Here is a 24,026-nt window from a genome sequence, read left to right on the forward strand (position 1 = left end):
GATTTTGTTTTGAAAATAAACTTAATAACTATGATTATCGGAAATGGTAAAATGTTTATCGAAGTGTTCCACGCACCAGCCTTTTCCGAAATACGGAGCCACATATAATATTTCGTATTATGCAAATTGAGAAATCATCTCCGAAGGCTGACATACAAACGAAAAAAAAATCACGGCTTAAAGACAATCTCGGGCTTGAAAAAATACGCTATATTTAGGAATTTGTTTTCGGTATAAGGTGACCCATATTTACACTACGGCCGCTGTTTTACTATCTATATCGGTAATTATATCATTAATCAAATCAAACCAATCAATACCATTGACTTTTTCATGCTAGTGCTGAAGATAATTCGAAATAATGTATCCCATTATTTAAACGATAATGAATCCACACAGAGCCATATTGGATGTAGAGAAAGGTATATGAACAGGTAATGTACGAAGCGAAGTCGTACACATTATCGCGTCTACACCGTTTTCCGAATCTAATATGGCGCTGTGGGGGATTCGTTATTGTTGTCGTAAATCACCAACATCAGCATTTTTGGAGCTTTGTGTTGAAAAAAATTTACTTGCGAATGGAGGTGTACATTATCAAATTCAAGGACCCGTGGAAATGATGAATACACTGTTTTCGGAAACGGACGAAAGGTAAGGTATTTAAAACGAAGGTTAATCATGATCCGAGAGTTGATTTGTCAAAGCAAATGTGAGAAACGAAGTGAGAGTATGTCTACAGAGCTCAAGTATGGGAAGGTCATTTTGTTCTGCTTTTGTAACGAGTAGTACGCGGTTTATATTTCATCCGCAGCGACTCCACAGTGAAGGTCACAGTTTGCACAAACGAATGAAAGTATTCCTTTTCCCACATGTGTTTTTTTTATTTATACTGTCGTATCAAAATCACGGGTCTCCCAGTCATCTTTGATTAATTCCGGGGTCGCTCGTATTTTGCTTTAGCTTCAAAGTAATCGCCCTCCGCAGAAAATAACTATTACACCTACCCTGATAATTTACATTATTAGGGACTATATACATGTACCCCGGATACCCCGGACGAAACTATTCGCAAATGATGAGGCCGGGGACCAGCTTGAGACACCGTGACCGGGGCGACGTGTCATGTACAATTCAGATCGGGCGTTCTCTGAAATGCTACTCTCTAGTACACCACACACCATTCATTCGTCAACGCGCAATGTAAATTTCTACAGTACAATTTATATTTTTTTTTATAAAAACTAGTTTCATTCGGAATTTATTTGAGCCATATGAGATTCTGAATGTCCGTGTGAAAATTTCAAGAACGCCTTTTTTTAAATTATACATGTTCAGGGGCCAGTGATAGAACTGTTCCGTTTACTTCAGACTTTTTTCCACGCTTTCTGCTATAAAATGGCAGCAAATCCACTGCCATTGACAGAGATAATAACAATGGTGAACTCCCCGTCAATCCACAAGGGACCCAAGCACACATTGTGCTCTGTATGTCGCACAAAGCGTCATTTCGCCCATCATAGGTTGGCGGGTGGGGACCTCCATTATTTTTCAATTATAAATGCACGAGTTGACATGAATCGGAGCATCCGCATAACCCTGTACTACGGGTGAAGAAACATATCGAAAAAAAAATCTCACTGCTTATTTGGCATGAAGGGACAAACCGCGATATATATTGTATTATCATATTACTTACAGATACCGTGTTCACACGGAGTCTGACCCGGAGTTAATTTTAAATACACTGTTAAAAACACGTCTGAACTGATCAACTCGGTTCCGACCCGGGTTAATTAAACTCGTATTCAGCAGGCCAGTCTCGACCCCGAGTTTTTTGTTTAACCCTGAGATGAAACATGTGTGAACAACTTCAAGTTGAACTTAGTGGGTCACAGAGTTTAAACAACGCCCTCTAGCGACGATTCAACGATAAGTGATTAAGACGTAAACAGGTGTTAACGCCAAGTTAAATAAAAACTCCTGGTACATATGAAAAATAAGTAGGTTTAGCCACAGTTACTAGAAGAACCGTGGTTTAACCCACCGTTTCTCAGTACATGTGAACAAGGCTTTTTTCTATACAGATACATGTATGTAGTTTTTGAAACGTTTCGTTAGCTGTTTCATACCTGCATACTTAATCCGTGTTTTTTATTAGTTCCTACAAGGGAGAACACAAATCATGGTCCCGAGGATGTTGCTGGGCATGGTTAAGCATCTATAAACCTGTTATTACATTATTATCAAAAGCACAATTTGCGATCTTCTCTACTTGTCGTGTGTGAACTGGTTTGTAGGAGACATGTATAAACAATTTCGATTCTCTGAACCATGGCGACAGTCACACAGAATGGAAATGGGGAGGGGGGATTAGCAGGCATGGAAACGGCTTCGATTACTGACATTACAACGGGTTCGTTTACAAGTGAACAGTCAGTAGTCTTGAATTGGTGTGTCCAAGAACACACCAATCAGGAAGACAAAATATATCTACCCTATACGAGTCTCCTCTTCAGTTCAAGGGAGTCTCAATGAAAGTGAAGGCGTGATTGAAACCAAGAAATGAAAGAATTGTGCAGCATTATTTATTATGTCGTTTCAATGTCTTATATTTTGGATCAATGTATATATTGAGAACATACTGCCAATCAACTCCAATGAGTATTCCGGATATTGATACTGACTTTCACAGCTGTAGTCCTCAGCTCTGACTTCAAGTTGTCAGGGGACAACACAGACATTCATGGATGTGAGGTACTGATGACTCAAATACCGGGACGTTACGTGCCGATAGCCAGGTCTGGTTACTCACACATATACCCATTGTACCAATAATGCAATGTATTTTAAAGAAAGTTTGAGTGGCTTCCACTCCACTTCAGCATGAATTAACTCGTACGTGAAAACCTGCAACAAGAAGCATGCCCATACAAAATTACGTGACTTTTTTTTGAAAAAAAAAAAAAATCGAGCACTGCCGTCTCCGTTCATCCATCAGATTATGTCCGTCTCTACTCAACCACCTGATCGGAGAGCGGTACACCTTTTCCCGCATAGCGGTATATGCGCGTAAGCTTACCACGTGCTAAGAAACGCTAGGTACAGGTTAAATCTGTTTTTAAGACACAGCCTTGATCTTTAGTATAGGCTAACAAAGTGTGCGCGAAAGATTAGCTCGGGCTAAGCACCCAAATCGCCTATGTTTTCAACGTTCATTCGGCAGATTCACTGTTATATTCATAACTATTCATTTCGGTGTGCTATTTCCGACATGACAATCAACGCGAGCACATCCAGGAACATTGTTCTCGAGAACCTTTAACTGGCGATGACACTCTGTACTTCTTCCTGTTAATCAGTTAATTCATTTTATAACAGTAGCAGTAACATGTATACCTTCCTGTTTACTGTACTGGATAATCATAGTTAAAAAGAATGAAAATTTGTATGGGTGTACCCAAGCTAACCGCTGTTACCTCTTGTGCGTGATCGCAATTGAGTCTATCCGATATGCAAATATATGCGATAAGCCCGTATTTGGTGTAGCCTGAACACGACTATAGACACAACTACATCGCGATGTAAAAACACAAGTTATTTACCAAATATTGAGCAAACACCTGCCGTCCATGTCGATCATGTCGAGTTTAAACTTGTAACGAGCCAGGTGTGACGGAAGATGAAAATGGCCCAAGACCAAACCGGTAGACTCAACTATGAGTCTGCCAGCGCGACCCTAGTGAAGATTGTGGAAAAAACGGTCCATACAAAGTGGGATGTATTTTGATTGTCGATTTTCCTCCGGAGAGTAACTACGTAGAAAAACAATATATATAAATAATAACAGGATTCGAGTAACGATTGTGTTCAAATTCAAATACGGACTCACTATTGTTTTGACATAGAGCCGACATTGACAAGGTGTGACCATGGAGCTAATCTTTTTTTAGCTCCATGGTGTGACCCACAAAGCATTTCCGTTGAATCTTATATTATACGGTTTTCTCGAAGGTTATGTGGGGTATAGATGTTCAGACAATTAGACCAGTTAACGGCATTCCAGACTGATATTATTACACTTAACTCCCGCCGACATTTTTCAAATTGTGCGGCTGTAGTGTTTAGTACCCCTGTTATATATATATGAAGCACAGGTCACTAAGAAACCCGTTAGATTTGAACAGGAAGGCTGTCAGTTAGTTCAAAATGCTTTGGTATTCAATATATTAAAATTGATGTAATCATTTTGTAATCATAACACATCTACCTTATACGAGAAAAAAATCAATAAGTGTCACACCATTATTGATTCGAATCCGAAACGGATTACACATGACAAATATCCTACGGTATCTACGATACCAAGACAGAACATTTGACATTTGTGAATATGCCGGGAGACTTGCGACGCCAATGAGTGGCGGGGAGTTCATCGCTGATCCATTCGGCTTCAATGAATGTCCGTGACTACTGTCTATATCAGTGTACTATACAATGCGACTTGTGACAAATAGCACGTATATACGTCGTTAGTGTCCACGGCTTTCTCGGTGAATTACAGGGTAAACATTCAACCACGTGTCATGAATGTGTAACATTATCCACCCCCGGCTACATAACCAGGTAAACATCATATCGTGTTACTAGTGCCGAAATGTACCACGACGACGACGACAACAATCAACAACAACAAATACTTTTCGAACATTTTTTTTTCACAAACAAACTAGAAGCGAGCAGTAGAAAAGTGTGCGCGGGTCCATGATTATTGCTTTGACTTTGCCACGTTACCCCGGCATTTCATTTCGGTTGATTGTGGTGCAGTTGCCGAGTGCAGTGTTGCATATATGCACTCGAGGAAGATTCCAAACTTTCAATTGAATTCTCAATGGCATTAGCATTCCATGTCGTAGCGTTAAAGATCCCTAGGCGATTGCCTTGTATGTTGCACTTCCTACCAGGACACCGTTACCTTAAGGTTATGACGTCAATAACCTTTGTCACTTATATGTTGATTTTAATTAAAAAAAACTCCTTGCCCCTTGACCCAGGTTGTTTTCTTTCAGCCTAAGACATCATATTGCATATTCCAACATGTACCTATTCATTAAAAGCGCTCCCCGACTTTCGTGGTATATTTCATTTCGTTTCGAAGGAAGTGTGTAATCGACATCTGGACTGAAGTTGTAATTTCACATTCGCTGTAACCAACTTTACACACCCGGTACGTGTCAGGACTACATGTACAAAATTTTACATTTTTAGAATGTCCACTTCAAACTGATGAGCGCTGTTCGTTTAGTATCAGTGCTGAACAATCCGAACTTGTAAGTTAAATTGGGCAAATGAGAACGGACACACAAAGTTACAGTTCGAGTGTTTTCATTAGATACGATTTACGCTTCGTGATTCTCGGGAAACCACGCGAACAGTGAATTCTATAAAAGAGTGAGCCGTCGGCACACAGATTTGTGTAGTGTAAATTGGATATATGACTAACCTGGTATTTAAGCGCTGTGTCCTGACTTACGCTGGAACCACATGAACGAATTGTTACATGCTACGTCAATGTTCTGTGGTTAGGCGAAACTGTTAAAAGACGATAGTGACCGAATGATTACGATCATGAGAATTTGGATGGTTGCCAGAAGGGTTGCCTTCACCCGTGACAGGTCAGTTGGGGCCTTTTCACATAGAGCCATTTACTGAGAAGAGGTGTGTAGTACCCGTGTCATTAATATGTAATGTAACGACAGACGCTCTAGTAACCATGAATATGCCTTTCACTGCCATGCACTGCCAATAACTGCGTGAAATTGTAGTTGTCGATAATATTGACACTTAGTATTCGATCCTTCTCGTATTAGTAATCTTCTAACAAGTTGGAGGTGAAATTTGTAACTTATAAATTTGCATATAATTGGAATTTTGTAAAAGTGCAATAACCGCTGCGCCGCGCGGTGTTCTAAATGGGGTCCATGTGCAATTGAACAATCCCTTCACCGTCGAACGAGACATAACCGCGAGATATTACACAATTCACGATGCATGTGAATGTGCGGTAGGCGAGTGCTTATATGGAGTGAATTGTGCAATATTGAAGGGGTATACCTGACTTGCAGAGGATTGTAAAAGGAATTTACAATAGTCTGTCAAATTTTGAAGCACTAAACACGCCACTGTGACAAGATAGTATGGCACATTTCTCAGGTATAATATCACAGTTATTAAATTGTACACAACATTGTTAGAATATTATGATTCTTGTATTCAATGCAAATTTGGGAATTATTATTTATTGCTAATTAAGGATACATTTTCTTGAGACTCTTAGCAGGGATTGCCTTTGAAACAACAGCGAACGTGATCTAGTTGCCATGGAAACAATAATTATTATGTTTTTATGATTGGATTAGTGTTTAGGCAAAAAACACACAAAAGAGTTGTAATTATTGGAATTTATGAGAGGTGTGAATCCAGTTGTCATCGAGACAGCGGTATTTTGAATGAGCCTTCACCATTGTCAGATACGTGTTCATTGAAAGAATATTCAAGACTCAATTTGGACTTTCTACACAAACAGACGCCAGGAGCGTATGTGAACTGGACAGAGTTATTGGCAAGGATAAGTACTGTGCAGCTGTTGCGAACGATTACGCTTCCGGGATGCCTGCTAGATGTTTTAGTGTATTTGAAAGTGCCAACCTAATGCAGATCTCGGAATTAGACTGGAAATCATCACAATTAAGACCAGGTTGACAGTTCTACAGTTCTAACATAAGCTGCATGACAGTTCCCACGGGATGCTCTCCAGTATATAACCGTTCACACAGCCACTGGCATGCACAACGAACAGAGGTACAGCTTCGTTACTGCTGAGCAGTCATTAAATACACGACGGACACGTGACATCGCTGATTAATTCTTTTTAGCGACGTGTGACCGAAGTGATTAGGAAATATCGTTTGATTTTAAAGTCCTCCACACACACAACGAATCGATGTCTTGACATAGCAAACTGAAAATAACCATGGAAAAGCACATATTCTTGAATCTCAATCTTTATACAATTCAGATACTGATGGAAGAAATATTAAAATCGAAAAAAAAAAATATAACCATGGGTATTAAATTGTATATGAACGAACTACGAAATTCAACTCATTATTGTATCATGGTATACGAAGTTCACATTGTGTGCTTAGCGCAATTATAAAAAAAAAAAAAAAAAACGCGACTCTCGAAGAAGGGAAAACGACGTGTGTATAATAAGCCACTCGCCGCGTTTACTAGCAATATACTGCTTACAGAGCACGTTAATGAATTATACCCTCTAAATATAACATGCAGGATATAATATTATAAGTTACCCGAAAACAATTCTTTATAAAATCATTTATAATCCTGATTTTTTATCATTTTAATGAACAATGAACATATGGGTTCATACAGACAATCTTTAAAGCGCGGTGGTCGTCGCGCATGCGTGTTCGAATTTCATGTAAATAAACAATGTATTTTACACGCGTTGTATACGTCGCTATGAGTCCCATATCGAACAGGACGCGACACAACGACTGCCGCCCCTTAATCACTAATGGCAAGACAGTATCCTATAAAGTTGCATATAACAATTATTAAACGCAATGTGAAAATAAAAGGAAATCATAACAATGAACCGATTTAGAAGTTCAAAGCTAGGAAATGATAATTCGTACTTAACAAAACACGCGATTTGAATCCGGTGTTAATTTATAAGTGAACTGGATAATTGCAACTGTGCGTTTTCAAGAAATAGATACAATACGCCTTCGTAAAGAAAACAACAAAACAACGTTTAAAAAACGAAGTACTTATTAAAACAACTTCTATATCCATAAAACACATTGACAATTACAATATTATAAGCTAGCCACAGAAACTCATTTATGAAACTAAGTCGTAATTATTTTTATGGGCAATCTAATTTAGTTACATGAAAAACGGAAATTGAATAAAACAATCAACAATTAAATAACAATAGGCTGGTTTAGAAGTTAAATGCTAGGAATTGACGTGCGCGATTGGCAATAACCGTTAATTGCTTGACAAAACACAGGAATTGAATCTGGTGTTAATATGTATTTCAGGGATGTTTCAAGGTGTTCAACGTTTTGAATATTATAAATGACCTGTAGAGGGCGCAGTCTTTCATCTCCGTGAAAGTATAATGTGTTTCTGATGGGCGACAAACTATGAATCTCATCTGACAAGATTAATACTGCTGCCTCGGAGAATTTTAAAAAAGTTTCCAGTGTGGAGTGGCCGTCTCGATACGAACTTTAAAAGCATCTTACATAATATTTTCGTCCTGGTTTTAATTGACTCTAAATGCGGCCGGCATTTCAAACTGAAATCATTGTTTTTAAGACATTATGTAATAATATAACAAAATTGTTAACATTTGTAATCTATAGTTTGTTTCTCGTTGTGATCTGAATTCAAGAAATACATTACAGAGGCCTTAAAGCAAGATGCTTCACTGAGTGCCAGCAAATACATTGTAATGTGGGTGCTTATTGGAAAATAATTTTGTTTGTGTAATGCTCCAATGCGACTTTAAAAAGTGTTTCAAAACCCACTCCAATATACGTATCTGCAGAAGAAATATTACATCCATTGTCAATACAATACTTTCTCGGGACCACCTCCACACTGTAGCTATAAATATTCAATAAATATACCTGCGCAAGAAAACAAGTATGTTTTTCAATTATACAATGCACTCTTTTACTATATCGGATAATATATCACGTACTATTCGGTAATTGATGTTTCTGTGTGAGTATATATGTACTTCATTAACATATTGAAAGTTCAAGTGGCCATAGATATAAAGTCAGTGAAGTGTTTATTTTTTATTTTTGCACAAACTAGAGAAAACATCTTCTGAAAGCAGCCAATTTGGTAGTCACTATATATGCTGCTTTTCATGTAGTCTTACTTTACCACTGTTGCCCGTACGTCATATTCACACCACCCATATTGAGAGAACAATTAAATTGTGGGGCATTAGGTCAGGCATTTTAATAACCAACTGCACTAAAATGGAATGTAGCTTTTGCAAAGTATTAATTTATTACACAATTGTTATTATATGCCAGGACAGTCACACTGTATTTTACAGTGACAGTGGTCCAAGCTCACGTCCTCAATTCCATCTCCTGGGATCGTGGTTGGCGTAACAGCTGTGAATTGGTTCTGAGGAGCTGGTGTAGTTGAAACTGCCGATGCGATACAAATGTTCTGTGAACTAGGCGGGAAATCATCACAATTAAGATCAGGTTGCAGGACGGACAGTTCTTCACATCCGGCGAACGCTGCCTGACAGGTTTCATAACACGGTGGAATATAATCGTCTAAAACCGTACACACTGGCATGTACAACGAACAGAGAAAGAGCTTCGTTACTGCTGGACAGTCGCTAATCAAATGTCGTACCCGGGACATCGCCCGCTTTGCCCTTTTAAACGACGTGTGACCGAAGTGATTTGGAAATACCGTTTGATTGTAGAATCCTCCACATATCGGATCGATGTCTTGACACTTGCTATTCTGAGTTTGGCAACTCAATTCTCGAATCACCAGCAGTATCAAGATAAAAGACATACAAGCCGTAGAAAAGTACTTCATTTTGAATTTCAGTTGGCAGACAAGTCAGTTACTGTTAGAAAAAAACAACATTAAATGCAAAGTTTATATTAAGAAATTGGCGCAATTAAATAAACGTAAAAAAAATCACCCTGTAAAGACAGGTGTTAACCGAGCCGTTTGTATGCGCTTTATACCAACCTTCAGAAAACAGGGGGAAAATGTAGTATAATGTACAGTATTGCACTCACCGTGTTTACTAGAATTACAGCTAATCGCGCGTTATTCAGTACACCCTCTGAATCACAATGAATAAATGTAACATGTAAGATATAACAATATCAAAACACAAACCTCAAAAACTAATTTATAAACTCATTTATAAGGCTGATTAATTATTATTTTAATGACCAATCTAAATTGAACATATTATGTTACACACACACAAATGCTAATTACTAAGAAAGTGCGTTTGAAAGTTAAATATCACAATTATCCAAAGCAATATGAAAATGGGTAATTATAAGACAATGAACCGGTTAAGGAGTTGAAAGGTACGTGGAAATGGCGAGAGTAATTGGTAAAACCCGATAATTTCTTGACAAACCACGGGAATTGAGTTTGTGGAATACTCTGCTGCATAATTGCAGTTGTCTACTAGCATTTCCAAGGAATCGAAGTACAATGCCTCCGTGATTGAAAAACGAAAGCAACGTTTTGAAAACGAAGTACTGATAAAAACAACCTACACATATCCATAAAATACGACCACGCGAGGCTGATGTCATTGTGAATTTTGCAACAGTTTATGAACAGCGCCACCAGAGACCAAAGTGCCGAAATCGTTCTTTTTTATTTTATATTACAACTTGAATATGTTTAATATATATTTTCTAGGAACGACTTGTGAAAGGATTAAGTCATGGGTGCAACAGTTGCAACTTTACACAGTCTGTTAATGCTTGTTGTTAATATCTTTTAATGTCTAATTTCTGTTTACCAATGGTTCGCAAATGAACAGACGAAGCCTCATCACTAGACTGGCAAAGTCGAGACTTCTTTTTTGTTTTACAAAAAAAAAAAAAATAATTATTTGTCAATCGCGAGAAGTAGCGTGACTGCGAAAGAAATCCCGACTGGACGCATCTGCAGGCGACTCCCTGCCTTGGAGTGAAAACCGGAGCGGAATAATTCCGGTGATTATGCTAACTAAAAGTTGACTAGCATTGACAACGAATCATAGTGGAGATATATACGTCATATATTATCTATGTTAATGTACGCAGATGCGCCCAGTCAGCGAGGATTTCTTTAGCGGTCAGGTTAGTTTTCGTGATCACGCCAAAAGGAATAAAGGAACATTATTTATTTCCATTTGCAAGTCCCGACTTTGCCAGTCTACCTCATCACATCCATGTTGTTATTGTCCTAGAAACAAGTGGCAACACAATCCACATTCCTACTCTTTGCACTCTATTTTTAGGTTTACGTCCCGTCTACCGACAAATATATTATGAAATTAAAATCCATTAGCGACAGATTACATCAATATATTCGTCATTTTCCATGCAGCCCGATTTTATTTACCACTGTTGTTCATATATTCCATCTTCACCAAAAAAGAAAAAGAAAATTCCAGCACAAATAAATTAATAAAAGCTTAAATTATGTTAATTGATTTTGTCATTTTAACAACCAACTCCACTAAAATATAATGTAGCATTTTCAATGCGTTACAGTGTTACATAATATGCACGAATACGACATAGCGGGAGTATCGACCGACGTGTAGTGGAGGTCGATGTGATCGTGTACTGTCTGAATGCATACTTTGCGGTATCCTCGTATTACCCTTATTATTAATATACCTCTTTACAAACCAGCCGTTTGATATAAGAAGCCTGGTACTGTGCAAAATAATAAAACTATTAGAACTTCATTTCTATGAAATACCCTGTAATTATTCCATATTTGGAATGTGCATTTCCTATTATGGTAAAATACCGCAAAACTACGGTAGGGTGTAACTGATGTCAATACAGTGACATAAATGTAATTGTTATTGTGGACCAGGACAGTCACACTGTATTTGGCAGTGACAATGGTCCAAGTTCACGTCTCCCATTCCATCGTCTGGTATCGTGGTTGGCGTAACAGTTGTGATTTGGTTTTGGGGAATCGGTGTAGTTGAAACTGTCGGTTCGATACAAAGCTGTGAACTACTAGTACTAGACGGGAAATCATCACAATTAAGATCAGAATGCCGGAAGGACAGTTCCTCACACCCAGTGAACGCTGCCTGGCAGGTTTCATAACACGGAGGAAGGTATTTGTCATAACCCGTACACACTGGCATGTACAACACACAGAGGAATAGCCTGGATACTGCTGGGCAGTCGCTAATCAAATGTCGTACCCGTGACATCGCCCGCTTTGCTCTGTTAAACGACGTGTGACCAAAGTAATTGGGAAATACCGTTCGATTGTAGAATCCTCCACATATCGGATCTACGTCTTTACACTTTTGATCCCAATTTTGGCAACTCAATTCTCGAATAACCAGCAGTATCAAGGTAAAAGATACACACGCAATGAAAAAACACTTCATCTTTAATCTCAATCGTTAGGACAGTTAGGGCTGGAAAAGATGTTAAATTTTGAAAATAATATGAAAAATGAGTGAAAATATATCTATAGTTAAACTTGTATTTGATCGAAGCACTCAATTCAACTACCCATTTCCGTCGTAGACATACATACAATGTTAATATTAAGTAATCGGTGCAGTTACAGGAAAACAAAAATGCATTTTATAACAACATGTTTTAAAGAAACATTTTGTAAGATATTTATAGCAAATCGTGAAGAAGTGATGAAAACGATGTATGTACAATGTACGGTACGCCACTCACCGTGTTTACTGACAATCCTTCTTACAGAGAACATTAAGCAGTACACCTTCTGTGTCAGAATATAACACTATTATAGGTGAAATAGAAAAAAAAGGCATTTATAAACTCAATCATAAGGTTGATTCATTATTATTTTAATGAACATTCAAATTCGAACATATTGTCTTACTCACGAAACACATGTAATTACTAATTGGTAAGAGAATGTGGTATAAAATTGATTATAACAATTATCAAACACAATATAGAAATGAGACCTTATGACAATGAAGAAATTTACAATTTAAAAATTAGGACATGAGTAACTGGCAAAACCCGATAATTACTTCGCAAAACAAGGAAATACTGTAAATAATATGTTAATTCATAATTATAATGGATAATTGCAATTGTTCAATTTCAATGAATAGAAGTAATATGCCTTCGTGGAGCAAACACATTTTTAAAAACAAGTTTGATTAAAATAACCTACAGATATCCACAATCCATGATTACCACCCAAACACAATATTATTCTAAACATAAGCATCAAAGGCGCAATTCTACGCAATGTATGCTTAGGCACTGGCTAATGATGTTTTCGTCTTTTGTTTGGGAAATAATGTACAAGCATTCATGAATGTTGAGAATATAAATATTGGTGTGCATAAGACTATTTTCGTGTTCAGAATCAAATTCTGAATCTTGCTATTACACTAAATCTGAAATCTATCGCATTTGGTTTGCACTCACGCAACACTAGCACATTAGCACTGAAACAGCACTGCCACACATGAGCACTCATACAGCACTGCCACACATGAGCACTCATACAGCACTGCCACACATGAGCACTCACACAGCACTGCCACACATGAGCACTCATACAGCACTGCCACACATGAGCACTCACACAGCACTGCCACACATGAGCACTCACACAGCACTGCCACACATGAGCACTCAAACAGCACTGTCACACATGAGATCACTCACATAACACTGCCATACATGGGATCACTAACAACACTGCCACACATGAGCACTCACACAGCACTGCCACACATGAGCACTCACGCAGCACTGTCACACATGAGCACTCAAACAGCACTGTCACACATGAGATCACTCACATAACACTGCCATACATGGGATCACTAACAACACTGCCACACATGAGCACTCACACAGCACTGCCACACATGAGATCACTCACATAACACTGCCACCCATGGGAGCACACACACAATACTGTCACACATGAGGACACTCACACAGCATTGTCACACATGAGAGCACTCACAAATCACTGCCACACATGCGAGTACTCACACAGCATTGCCACACATGAGAGCACTCACACAGCACTGCCACCCATATGAACACTCACACACCACTGCCAAACATGAGAGCACTCAAACAGAACAGCCACACATGAGTGCACTTACATAACAGTGCCACACATGAGATCACTCACATAACACTGCCACACATGAGCACTCACACAGCACTGCCACACATGAGCACTCACACAGCACTGTCATACATGAGCACTCACACAGCACTGCCACACATGAGCACTCACACAGCACTGCCACCCATGAGCACTCAAACAGCACTGCCACACATGAGCACTCACACAGCACTGCCACCCATGAGCACTCACACAGCACTGTCATACATGAGCACTCACACAGCACTGCCACACATGAGCACTCACACAGCACTGCCACCCATGAGCACTCAAACAGCACTGCCACACATGAGAGCACTCACACAGCACTGCCACCCATATAAGCACTCACATATCACAGCCACACATGAGAGCACTCACACAGCACTGCCACACATGAGAGCACTCACATAACACTGCCACCCCATGGGAGCACACACACATCACTGTCACACATGAGGACACTCACACATCACTGCTACACATGAGATCACTCACATAACACTGCCACACATGAGAGCACTCACATATCACAGCCACACATGAGCACTCAAACAGCACTGTCACACATGAGATCACTCACATAACACTGCCTCACATGAGATGTTTAACACAACACTGCCATCCACATATGAGCTCTCACACAACACTGCCACACATGAGATCACTAACACAACACTGCCACCCATGAGCACTCTAACAGCACTGCCACACATGAGCACTCAAATGACACTGCCACACATGAGCACTCACGCAGCACTGCCACACATGAGCACTCAAACAGCAGTGCCACACATGAGATCACTCACATAACACTGTCATACATGAGATCACTAACACAACACTGTCACACATGAGCACTCACACATCACTGCCACACATGAGCACTCACACGGTACTGCCACCCATGAGCACTCAAACAGCACTGCCACACATGAGAGCACTCACATAGCACTGCCACACATGAGCACTCAAACAGCAGTGCCACACATGAGATCACTCACATAACACTGCCACACACGAGATCACTCACATAACACTGCCACACATGAGATCACTAACACAACACTGCCACACATGAGCACTCTAACAGCACTGCCACACATGAGCACTCACAAGGTACTGCCACACATTCGCACTCAAACAGCAGTGCCACACACGAGATCACTCACATAACACTGCCATACATGAGATCACTAACACAACACTGCCACACATGAGCACTCACACGGTACTGCCGCTGATGAGCACTCACACATCACTGCCACACATGAGCACTCACACGGTACTGCCACCCATGAGCACTCAAACAGCACTGCCAGACATGAGAGCACTCACATAGCACTGCCACACATGAGCACTCCATGTCGATCACTTTGCGAATCCGCTAAAGAAGGCTGTGAACCGATGATGAACAATTTTGGATTCGACTGGCCAGAAAGATTGAACTATGAGCAGTTTCCGGAGGATGGTGGATTGTGCATATCAACAACTCGATAAAATACGAATTTGGCGTTGGTTGTACAGAACAACATCAACTACTAAAATACAACAAAATCTATAATGCAGGTGTTCAATGACTTCAGAGTTCTTTTCAAGTTAATTATTTAGTTTGATGTACATTTGTTTATAATAACCAATAACTCGGTGTTTAACGTATTCGTGTCTCGCTCTTCTGTCCCATAAACCCACCCACCAACAACCAATGAAGTATCAGGGGGAAAATCTCTTCTCCACGGGGTTCTCTACACGTGTCAGGGGGGAATCTCGTCTCGTCTCTCTATCTCGTCCCCTTGAGGTACGGGATCGGGAAAGTCACTTATACTTTACAGTCAAATAAGACGCACACAACGAAATACGTTTCAGCTCTCGTCTTAGTCGATCTGTGGAGCACTCTATAAGACACAGCGCCCTGGGGAAAAGTCCCCAAGACTCTCACAAGGCTGAACCAAGACTCGCTCAAGACTGGACTGCGTCAAGGCTCGCCCCAAGACTCTCTTAGACTGGACTCGACTGCCCAGGACTGCACTCTCTCTACTGCGTCTATCGTGCTGTGCTCCCCAAGACCAACTCAAACTCTCTTTATTCATTTTCAAAACTCTAACCAATTACAAAACAGTAAAAGACTCTAGGGCGTAACCTTCAATCATAAAGCCAATCACACTAAGTACTGAATACGTCATATCTTTTGATTAATCGTTCACTACATTAATAACTATGGATATAAACTGTCATCACTGAGCCAAGTTCCGTCCAAAACTTCAAATAGGCCTAAACGATGACAGACATAACACAGCAATTCAGCTAATAATCAACTAATTAAGTCGGTTAACAGATACGCGAAAACAAATTCATGACAGAAGCAGCAATACTGCATCATCTAAACTCTTAAATGTCATTCGCTGTTTACAAATACCAACAAGAGGCTATTGAGAGTTCATTATACGCACAACTCGAGACTGGAGACAATGCGTTTCTAGTCTCGTGAATATCCTATTCTTTTCAAATACACTGTATTTAGAACTTGCAGTATTCAGTCAGTTCTACAGATGAATTATCATAATATTTCATATGTCACAATTTCGGGGTAAAATATAAATCATAGTTTAATATTTATTGATGAGGCTGATTCACCCGTCCGTGATTTCAAACTTACTGTATTATTATTGAGATGGACAAGACATGCAGAATTGTAAGTAATGATTTGGCAATTTTCTCGCATTTAGCATCAACGGCTGCGACAATAAATAGTATGCACTAAATGTACAATATCAGATTATTCACGGTAAGCGGTTTTTGTAAAATAACAAAAATATATATCATAACGAGTCACCATCCACGACTACAAACTTCATAACAATCTCTCTGTCAGTTAGGTGCATGCTGTATAAAATATATCACGAAACCATGAAGCGAAATTAATAAATAAAATTACATTTTGAATAATTTCTTTCAAACAAGTTTTAAATAATCTTTATTGTAGTTCAAGGCCCATGGCCTAAATATACAGATTGCATAAACAATTAAATAAAATATGCCATAAAGTCACTTAATCTGTTTGTAAATTTCATATCTTAGTTTTAAGGAATGATACAAATGGATTGTAGTATGTAACTGTCAAACGTCTTCACCAATTCCACAAACTTATCATAAGAAGGCAATGTAAAATAGTAAAAAAAGTAAATAGAACGTTGCAAAATAATATCCACAAATATGCTTTGAAAGTATCGATTTTAGCGACTTCCAGAAACAAACATTGTCCAGGCTGTGAACCGTAACGGTTATATTTGATTTGTTTGCGTGTATACAAACAATCTATTAGAATTCCAATATTAAATATACATGTCAAATAAATCACTGGTAGTTTGTAACTATTTTTATAATGACCTTCTATCCTTACAAGCATATGTCCTTGTTATCCTCTATTAGGTCAATAATTTATAAGACAGAAACTATAAAATTTGAATTTATTATTATAACCATCTACTGAATATATATAGCATTATAAGGCCAACAATAGTTTTTTTATTTTAGAAAAAAATAATTGAGATATTTCAGAATATACATGTTGGCCATGCTAACAAAGTACAGCTGACAGATTATTATTCTTGATATATGCACGAAAAGCAAATATACGCAATGTATACTTAGACACTCCCTAATGATTTTCTCGTCTTTTGTTTGGGACATAATGTACAAGCTTTGAAGAATGTTAGCATACAAATATTGGTATGCATAAGAAGTCTCACTGGGTTTCCTGAGACTCTAAAATCCACCATTTTCTTGTCCAGGATCAGATTCTGCTATGGGTTCAAATCTCGCGATAAATGCATCTATTGCACTGGTTACTTTTTTCAAACGCGTAGCGCCATCTAAATGTACTCAATGCTCGTAACGTTGCTAATCTCCACCCGTAGTTACTGGTATATGTGGTTGCTTATTGGAACGGAAATTATTAACTTTCTATAGGATGACATTTCTAGTTAAATTATAATTGTTTTTCATCCGTTTAATGTTACATAATGAGATGTAAGTAAGGCACTGTAATAATTAGAACGGAAATTACATATTGCTATTAAAATATCATTAATTAAAAAATTATACATTTTATTAGCTATAAATTACAATTTATTTTCTGCTCACAACAACTCGACGCAGTTACCTGCTGATGTAAACTCGGTAGACGGACATTGAACGTGAGTATGAAGTTGGGGTGAATGTTTGAGTGCTGGCGGCTGTTAAAATCTCGCCGCATTAAATGTACAGTAGTTGTAAAGAGTCGTGTTCGATGTAGGTACCAAGCAACGTAGACGACGAGTGCAGGCACTAATTACATAAAAGGCGCACTGTGGGGCGTATATCACTACTGTAAATCACATTGGGATACCTAAATGCCATTTTAGCGAATTTGACATGAACTAACAAAATCTTAATTTAGCCGACAAATGAGTGCCGACAATTTCATTGTGAGAATATACTTTATTCTAAATTAGTGACATCTTCAATTAGCGAAATTACAGATTAGCTAAAATTACATACTAGCTAAAAAAGACAATATTTACCTTATAAAATATACCTCTCAGTAACCGCATATGTGTTGTAAAATTCAGGATTACATACATGAATTATCTGCCATTAATTGGGGTACCTTAGTTATTTTACTTGTGTGACCCATATTATAGGTGGAGCGTATTTATATTTTTGTACTTTTCCCAGACAACCCAGAGACAATGAAGGTAGCACAAGTGGTATTCGTGTGGATCGCATACAATCTGTATGGGTTTGCAGCAGCTGGCAGATACTGTAAAACGTTGGAAATACCAATGTGTCAAGATATTGGTTATGAACGTACGTTTACTTTAACTCCCAATATCTTCAATCATCAAAACCAAGAAGAAGCTGGGATTGAAATTCATCAATTCTTCCCACTGGTCAAGATTGAATGCTCTCCCGACTTGCGAATGTTTCTATGTTTATTGTACGCCCCTCCATGTTCTACAAAAAAGGATAAGTCCATCCCACCGCCGCCTCCATGTCGATCACTTTGCGAATCCGCTAAAGCAGGTTGTGAACCGACGATGAACGATTTTGGATTCGACTGGCCAGAAAGATTGAACTGCAAGCAGTTTCCGGAGGATGGTGGATTGTGCATATCACCAGCGCGATAAAATACGAAATTGGCGTTGACTGTACAGGACATTATTTACTATTAAAGTGCACCAGAAAATATATAATGCAGTTGTTGAATGGTTTCAGAGTAAATTTCGAATTGAACCATTTTTAATAAACTTACTGAGCGGGATGTGCATTTGTTTGCAGGAACCAATAAATCAGTGTATAACCTATCCGTGACTCACTCTTTTGTCCCAACCACAATCATGAAGCAGCAATACTGCGTCTTCTCAATTGTTATAGCTGTTATAAAATATAATATATACTGTCACGAACTGAAAAGTTTTATGCGTTTACTTTCAGCTTTGACAGACACGGTGATAAATAAAACTGGTAACTACGGATACGATTTTGTAATTTATGGCTTTCAGATTCGATTGTATTTCACTAAACAATAAAATTATGCCGTTTCAGTTTGAACGTAAATTGGCGTATATTTCTGCATTTACGTTTCTTCCGTCCAACTTAATCAGCGGTTATTTAAAAGTATACGTTGTAAACGTTGAACGGAAATCAGCGGTTTTTCAGAAATTACCGTTGATTTACGTTGAACTGAATGGACGACAAACATTTCCGGCTGACGGTTACGCGACGGATATGTCACCCCTCATAGTCCGACGGTTACGCGACAATTTTACTGCATAACCGCCATGTAACTTTTGTGTAACCGTACCGGAAACACGCGATTTCATGCCGTGTAATGTTTTCGAATTTAACTGCGGGGCTGTCGTGACAATGACTTAGGTTAAATATACAAGCAACTCCGCCAACATTTCAATCGCTTTTTCCAACTTTGCTCGCTGTTTTCTAACAAATATGACGGAATTTGAAAACATTTCATTATTTAAAAAATACAAAAATTTCACGATTTTCCACTATAAATGATTAACATAACATTAGGAAAGAACGCAGGAACGTTACCTTATATCTTTTCAATGTGTGTGTTGAAGTTGTTGCACTGTTGCTTTGCTTCTAATTTGACTTGTTGTTCAAAAACGCCCCATAACAATTGACTACTGTGGGTTTATTATTATACGCGCAACTTGAGACTGGCGACAATGCGCATATAGTCTCGTGGATATCGTATATTGTTTTCAAACACATTGTATATATATATATCTGTTCTATTTTTATAGAAGAACCTTCCCAAATAAAAGAAATTCTAAAATTTAAAAACATAAGAGGTAGTCACTAAACCATGTACTTTCACACTCATGCAAGAGAATAGACATGTTGGTGAACTAGCCTTGCACTGTGAGTGTTTTATTGTTTACACTCTGTAAAATACCAGTTTTTTTTTTCACAAATAAAAAAAAAAAAAAAAAAAGGAACTGCAGACCTCACTTCTTTATATTTTTGAGTGGGCCAACCATGTTTCCACATACAAAAATACACATAATATTTCTATTTAATTTATTTTATTTAAAAAAAATATATATTTTCGAAGCATAACAATACAACGACTAGATTCAGTTTGGTGTCACAGTTTGTTCCCAATTCATACTGGAATATTGCCAGCAATAATTAATAAAGCATGTTCAGAAAACCATTTATTCCCGACATCATATTCAATGGCTAGTTCTCAGGATCTACAACAGTAAATAAATAAACAGAAATCATTTTGATGCGTGGTTTTTAGATGACACTGCCATATCGCACAGAAATTCAACACCGCCATATCGAATTTGGATTTGGACCATACCATTTCAAGCTGCAGGTTGTCTAAACAATGACTCAACAAACAATAAACACATCTTCCACCCACCACACAAATTGTAGCCACAATTGAACAACCAAGAAAGCAACAAATATCAGGCTGCATCTTGAAAACAACGAGATACCGCATTACAACCAGTCATTACAAACATGAAATCCTCCACCCCTCCCAGTACACCCTACAGCATTAATGGTTCTATCTATGTACAACAAGCTTAGCCAATAAATGCACCTGACTCATTAAACTTTTGACCAACCACTCATTCTAAATATTGTTGAGTGAGAGCGCTATTTACTAATGAGAGGAATCTTTTAAACGAATTAAACAGATATATATATATATATATATATATATATATATATATATATATATATATATATATATATATATATATATATATATATATATATATATATATATATATATATATATATATATATATATATATATATATATACTTTTAAAGATGAGAGCGCAAGCCGATGGTATCTTCAATCCGGTATCTTGCAACTCCAAGCTCAAAGGACAAGATTTTGGTTACGGAAGTTCAATGTCAGTCAGTTATATTGCAGTATAACGTCGTTCAACCTCGTAAATGTTTTGAACAATGAAAACAAAACTTTAAACACGTAGACACGGCCAACTCAGAACAAAATACAACTTTATTTCACGTAATATTGTCATATACGAAAACTCGAGAATCCAGAGAAACAAATATATCAAAATAGTCTGGAAAAATACGACGATCTGTGCATAACATTTGATCATGATATGCTAATTATCTATTCATTTTCCTCATCCATTTTCTAAAAAAAAAACAACAAAAAAAACAAAAACAAACAAAAACACTCACATTGCATTTACATGATATACATATTCCCAAAGATAAAGATGTGAAATTAAAATAAATGGTGACAACCTGCTAAATAAACTTAATAATAATAAGTAATACATTAAGGTAGAAAGATATTACAGTATTGCAATCTTTTTATCAACAATCATTTATAAAATAAATGAACCTTCAGTTAATTTATTATTTTAATGAACAAGTTTGAACGCGGACAGAAATCGTAAAAACTGCCATATCTTCGAATATTGTGAAATGCAACATGAGAATGGGAAATTATACGACAATAAACTGGCCTAGGAGATAAAAACAAGCAATAGGAAAATATTTAACAAAACCTGAAAGTTACTTGACAAAATGCTGAAATTGAATCGATGTTATTTGCAATAGCGTATTTTAAAGAATAGAAACATCAAAACCAAAAACACAAAAACAACATTTTTTTTCAAAACAAGATACTGACTAAACGAAGTGTCCATAAAACATGGTCACACTGATTCCATTGGGAATTGTGTCAAATAACTCAAAAACGCAATAGTTAAAAAACAGCGCCACCAGAGACCAAGGTACTAAACTCATTCATCTGCTGGTGATGTCTTTCTAGTACGATGTGCACTCTCGATTTCATTAGTCGCAACATCAAATTGCATATAGATAAATGTGTTCTTAATATTTGTTTACATCTTCGATAACATAACTCCCCCAGTAACTGTTTTTTGTTGTTGACATTTTGAATTTGGTTACTTCAAAATTCCGTACCTTAATTCTGTGTCTGATCGGTGCTTCCTAAGTCGACGCTAAATCTAAATAATTTAATAAATAAATAAATAAATAAATAAATAAATAAATAAATAAATAAATAAATAAATAAATAAATAAATAAATAAATAAATAAATAAATAAATATAGTATGACATTATTACGCAAATGTTAATATTAGTCAGTTCAGTCACACAGTATTTAGCAATGACAGTAGATAACGTCATTTCATCTTCCAGGAGTGTGATTTAGTTTTGGTGACTTGGTGTAGTTGGCAGCCCGATGCAAAGCTGTGAACTAGGCGGGAAATCATCACATTTAAGATCAGGTTGCACGACGGGCAGTTCTTCACATCCGGCGAACGCTGCCTGACAGGTTTCATAACACGGTGGAATGTAATTTTCTAAAATAGTACACACTGGCATGTACAACGAACAGAGAAACAGCTTCGTTACTGCTGGACAGTCGCTAATCAAATGTCGTACCGGGGACATCGCCCGCCTTGCCTTTTTAAACGACGTGTGACCGAAGTGATTGGGAAATACCGTTTGATTGTAGAATCCTCCACATATCGGATCTACGTCTTGGCACTTTTGGCAACTCAATTCTTGGATCACCAACAGTATCAAGGTAAAGGATATACACACAATAGAAAGGCGTTTCATCTTGAATCGTAATCGGTAGTAGATTCAGTTACTGCCGGAAAAATAAAAATAAAATCTGAATATAATATCATAGTAAATGAAATCGTGTTAGTAGTTGAATTTTAACAATTAAACAAGTCTATTTCATCGTCGACACATATACAAAGCTTATATCATGTATTTGACGCACTGGTGAACATAAACCTAAGCTATAACAACATGTTTTGAATAACCAGATTCTTGATAACGATTGCTTGTGATGCAAACGATGCATGTACAATACACAGTACGCCACTCACCCTGTCTACTAGCACTTCAGCTAATCCTTCTTACAGAGCACACGTTAAGATGTACACTCTCTGAACAAGAATGCATAAATATAACAAGCAAGATATAATATTATAAGCCATCTACAAACTCACACTTGAAAACTCATTATAAAGGTTAATTTTAATGAACAGTCTAATTTGAATAAATTGTGTTATACAAAAATAAACCCGTTTAAGTTGGATATGACAATTATCAAACCCAATGCGGAAATGAGCAATGAACCGGTGTAGATTTTGAAGGCTAGGAAATGACGTGAGTAATTGGCAAAATCCGATAATTACTTGAAATAAAGTGGAAATTGCTTACTGTGTTAATTTATAATTATACTGGATAATTGCAATATTGTAATTTTAAATCATCAAAACAATAAGCCTCTATGAGGCAAAAACAAAAACGATATTTTTATGAGAACAAAACCCTGACTACATTGATGTCCTTCACAGCTTGGAAATTCAAATCTTGTTTGCAGGACTGACAAGGTTTTTCACGTCGAAAAACGCCCTTTATGTTGGTATAAATCAGCGTTTTTGCTGATGCTGAATACCAAACTTCTGTGTTTCTGTGTTATGCATAATTTATT

General features: G+C 37.6%; 2 protein-coding genes and 2 long non-coding RNA genes across 4 annotated transcripts in view; 1 reads left to right on the forward strand and 3 right to left on the reverse strand.

Moving 5' to 3' along the window:
* The window catches only part of LOC100371047 (dynein light chain Tctex-type protein 2B-like), a 46,614-nt gene extending 40,990 nt beyond the window's left edge, over window positions 1-5,624 (reverse strand). The window contains exon 1 of the mRNA XM_002731723.3: window positions 5,504-5,624. The gene's annotated coding sequence lies outside the window, so the exon portion shown is untranslated. The remainder of the gene's footprint in view (window positions 1-5,503) is intronic.
* Window positions 5,625-9,097: 3,473 nt separating this feature from the next.
* LOC146738339 (uncharacterized) lies at window positions 9,098-12,603 on the reverse strand. Its single transcript, XR_014930353.1, has 3 exons — window positions 12,546-12,603; window positions 9,885-9,931; window positions 9,098-9,706 (listed from the first exon to the last, which is right to left on the reverse strand). It is a non-coding gene; the product is annotated as an uncharacterized LOC146738339 (long non-coding RNA).
* A 6,104-nt stretch (window positions 12,604-18,707) lies between these two features.
* On the forward strand, window positions 18,708-19,145 carry LOC102804430 (frizzled-7-like). Its single transcript, XM_006812701.3, has one exon. The coding sequence runs from the start codon at window positions 18,708-18,710 to the stop codon at window positions 19,143-19,145; it is 438 nt and encodes a 145-aa protein (XP_006812764.1).
* Window positions 19,146-21,510: 2,365 nt separating this feature from the next.
* LOC144344790 (uncharacterized) lies at window positions 21,511-23,526 on the reverse strand. Its single transcript, XR_014930352.1, has 2 exons — window positions 23,416-23,526; window positions 21,511-23,168 (listed from the first exon to the last, which is right to left on the reverse strand). It is a non-coding gene; the product is annotated as an uncharacterized LOC144344790 (long non-coding RNA).
* Between the last annotated feature and the right edge of the window lie 500 nt (window positions 23,527-24,026).

The sequence above is a fragment of the Saccoglossus kowalevskii genome, chromosome 9 (genome assembly GCF_978046115.1).
Source record: "Saccoglossus kowalevskii chromosome 9, keSacKowa6.1, whole genome shotgun sequence".
NCBI lineage: Eukaryota > Metazoa > Hemichordata > Enteropneusta > Harrimaniidae > Saccoglossus > Saccoglossus kowalevskii.

Excerpts from the sequence above, each read along its gene's own strand:
- LOC102804430 (XM_006812701.3), top strand. The coding sequence starts at position 18,708 with ATGAAGGTAGCACAAGTGGTATTCGTGTGGATCGCATACAATCTGTAT.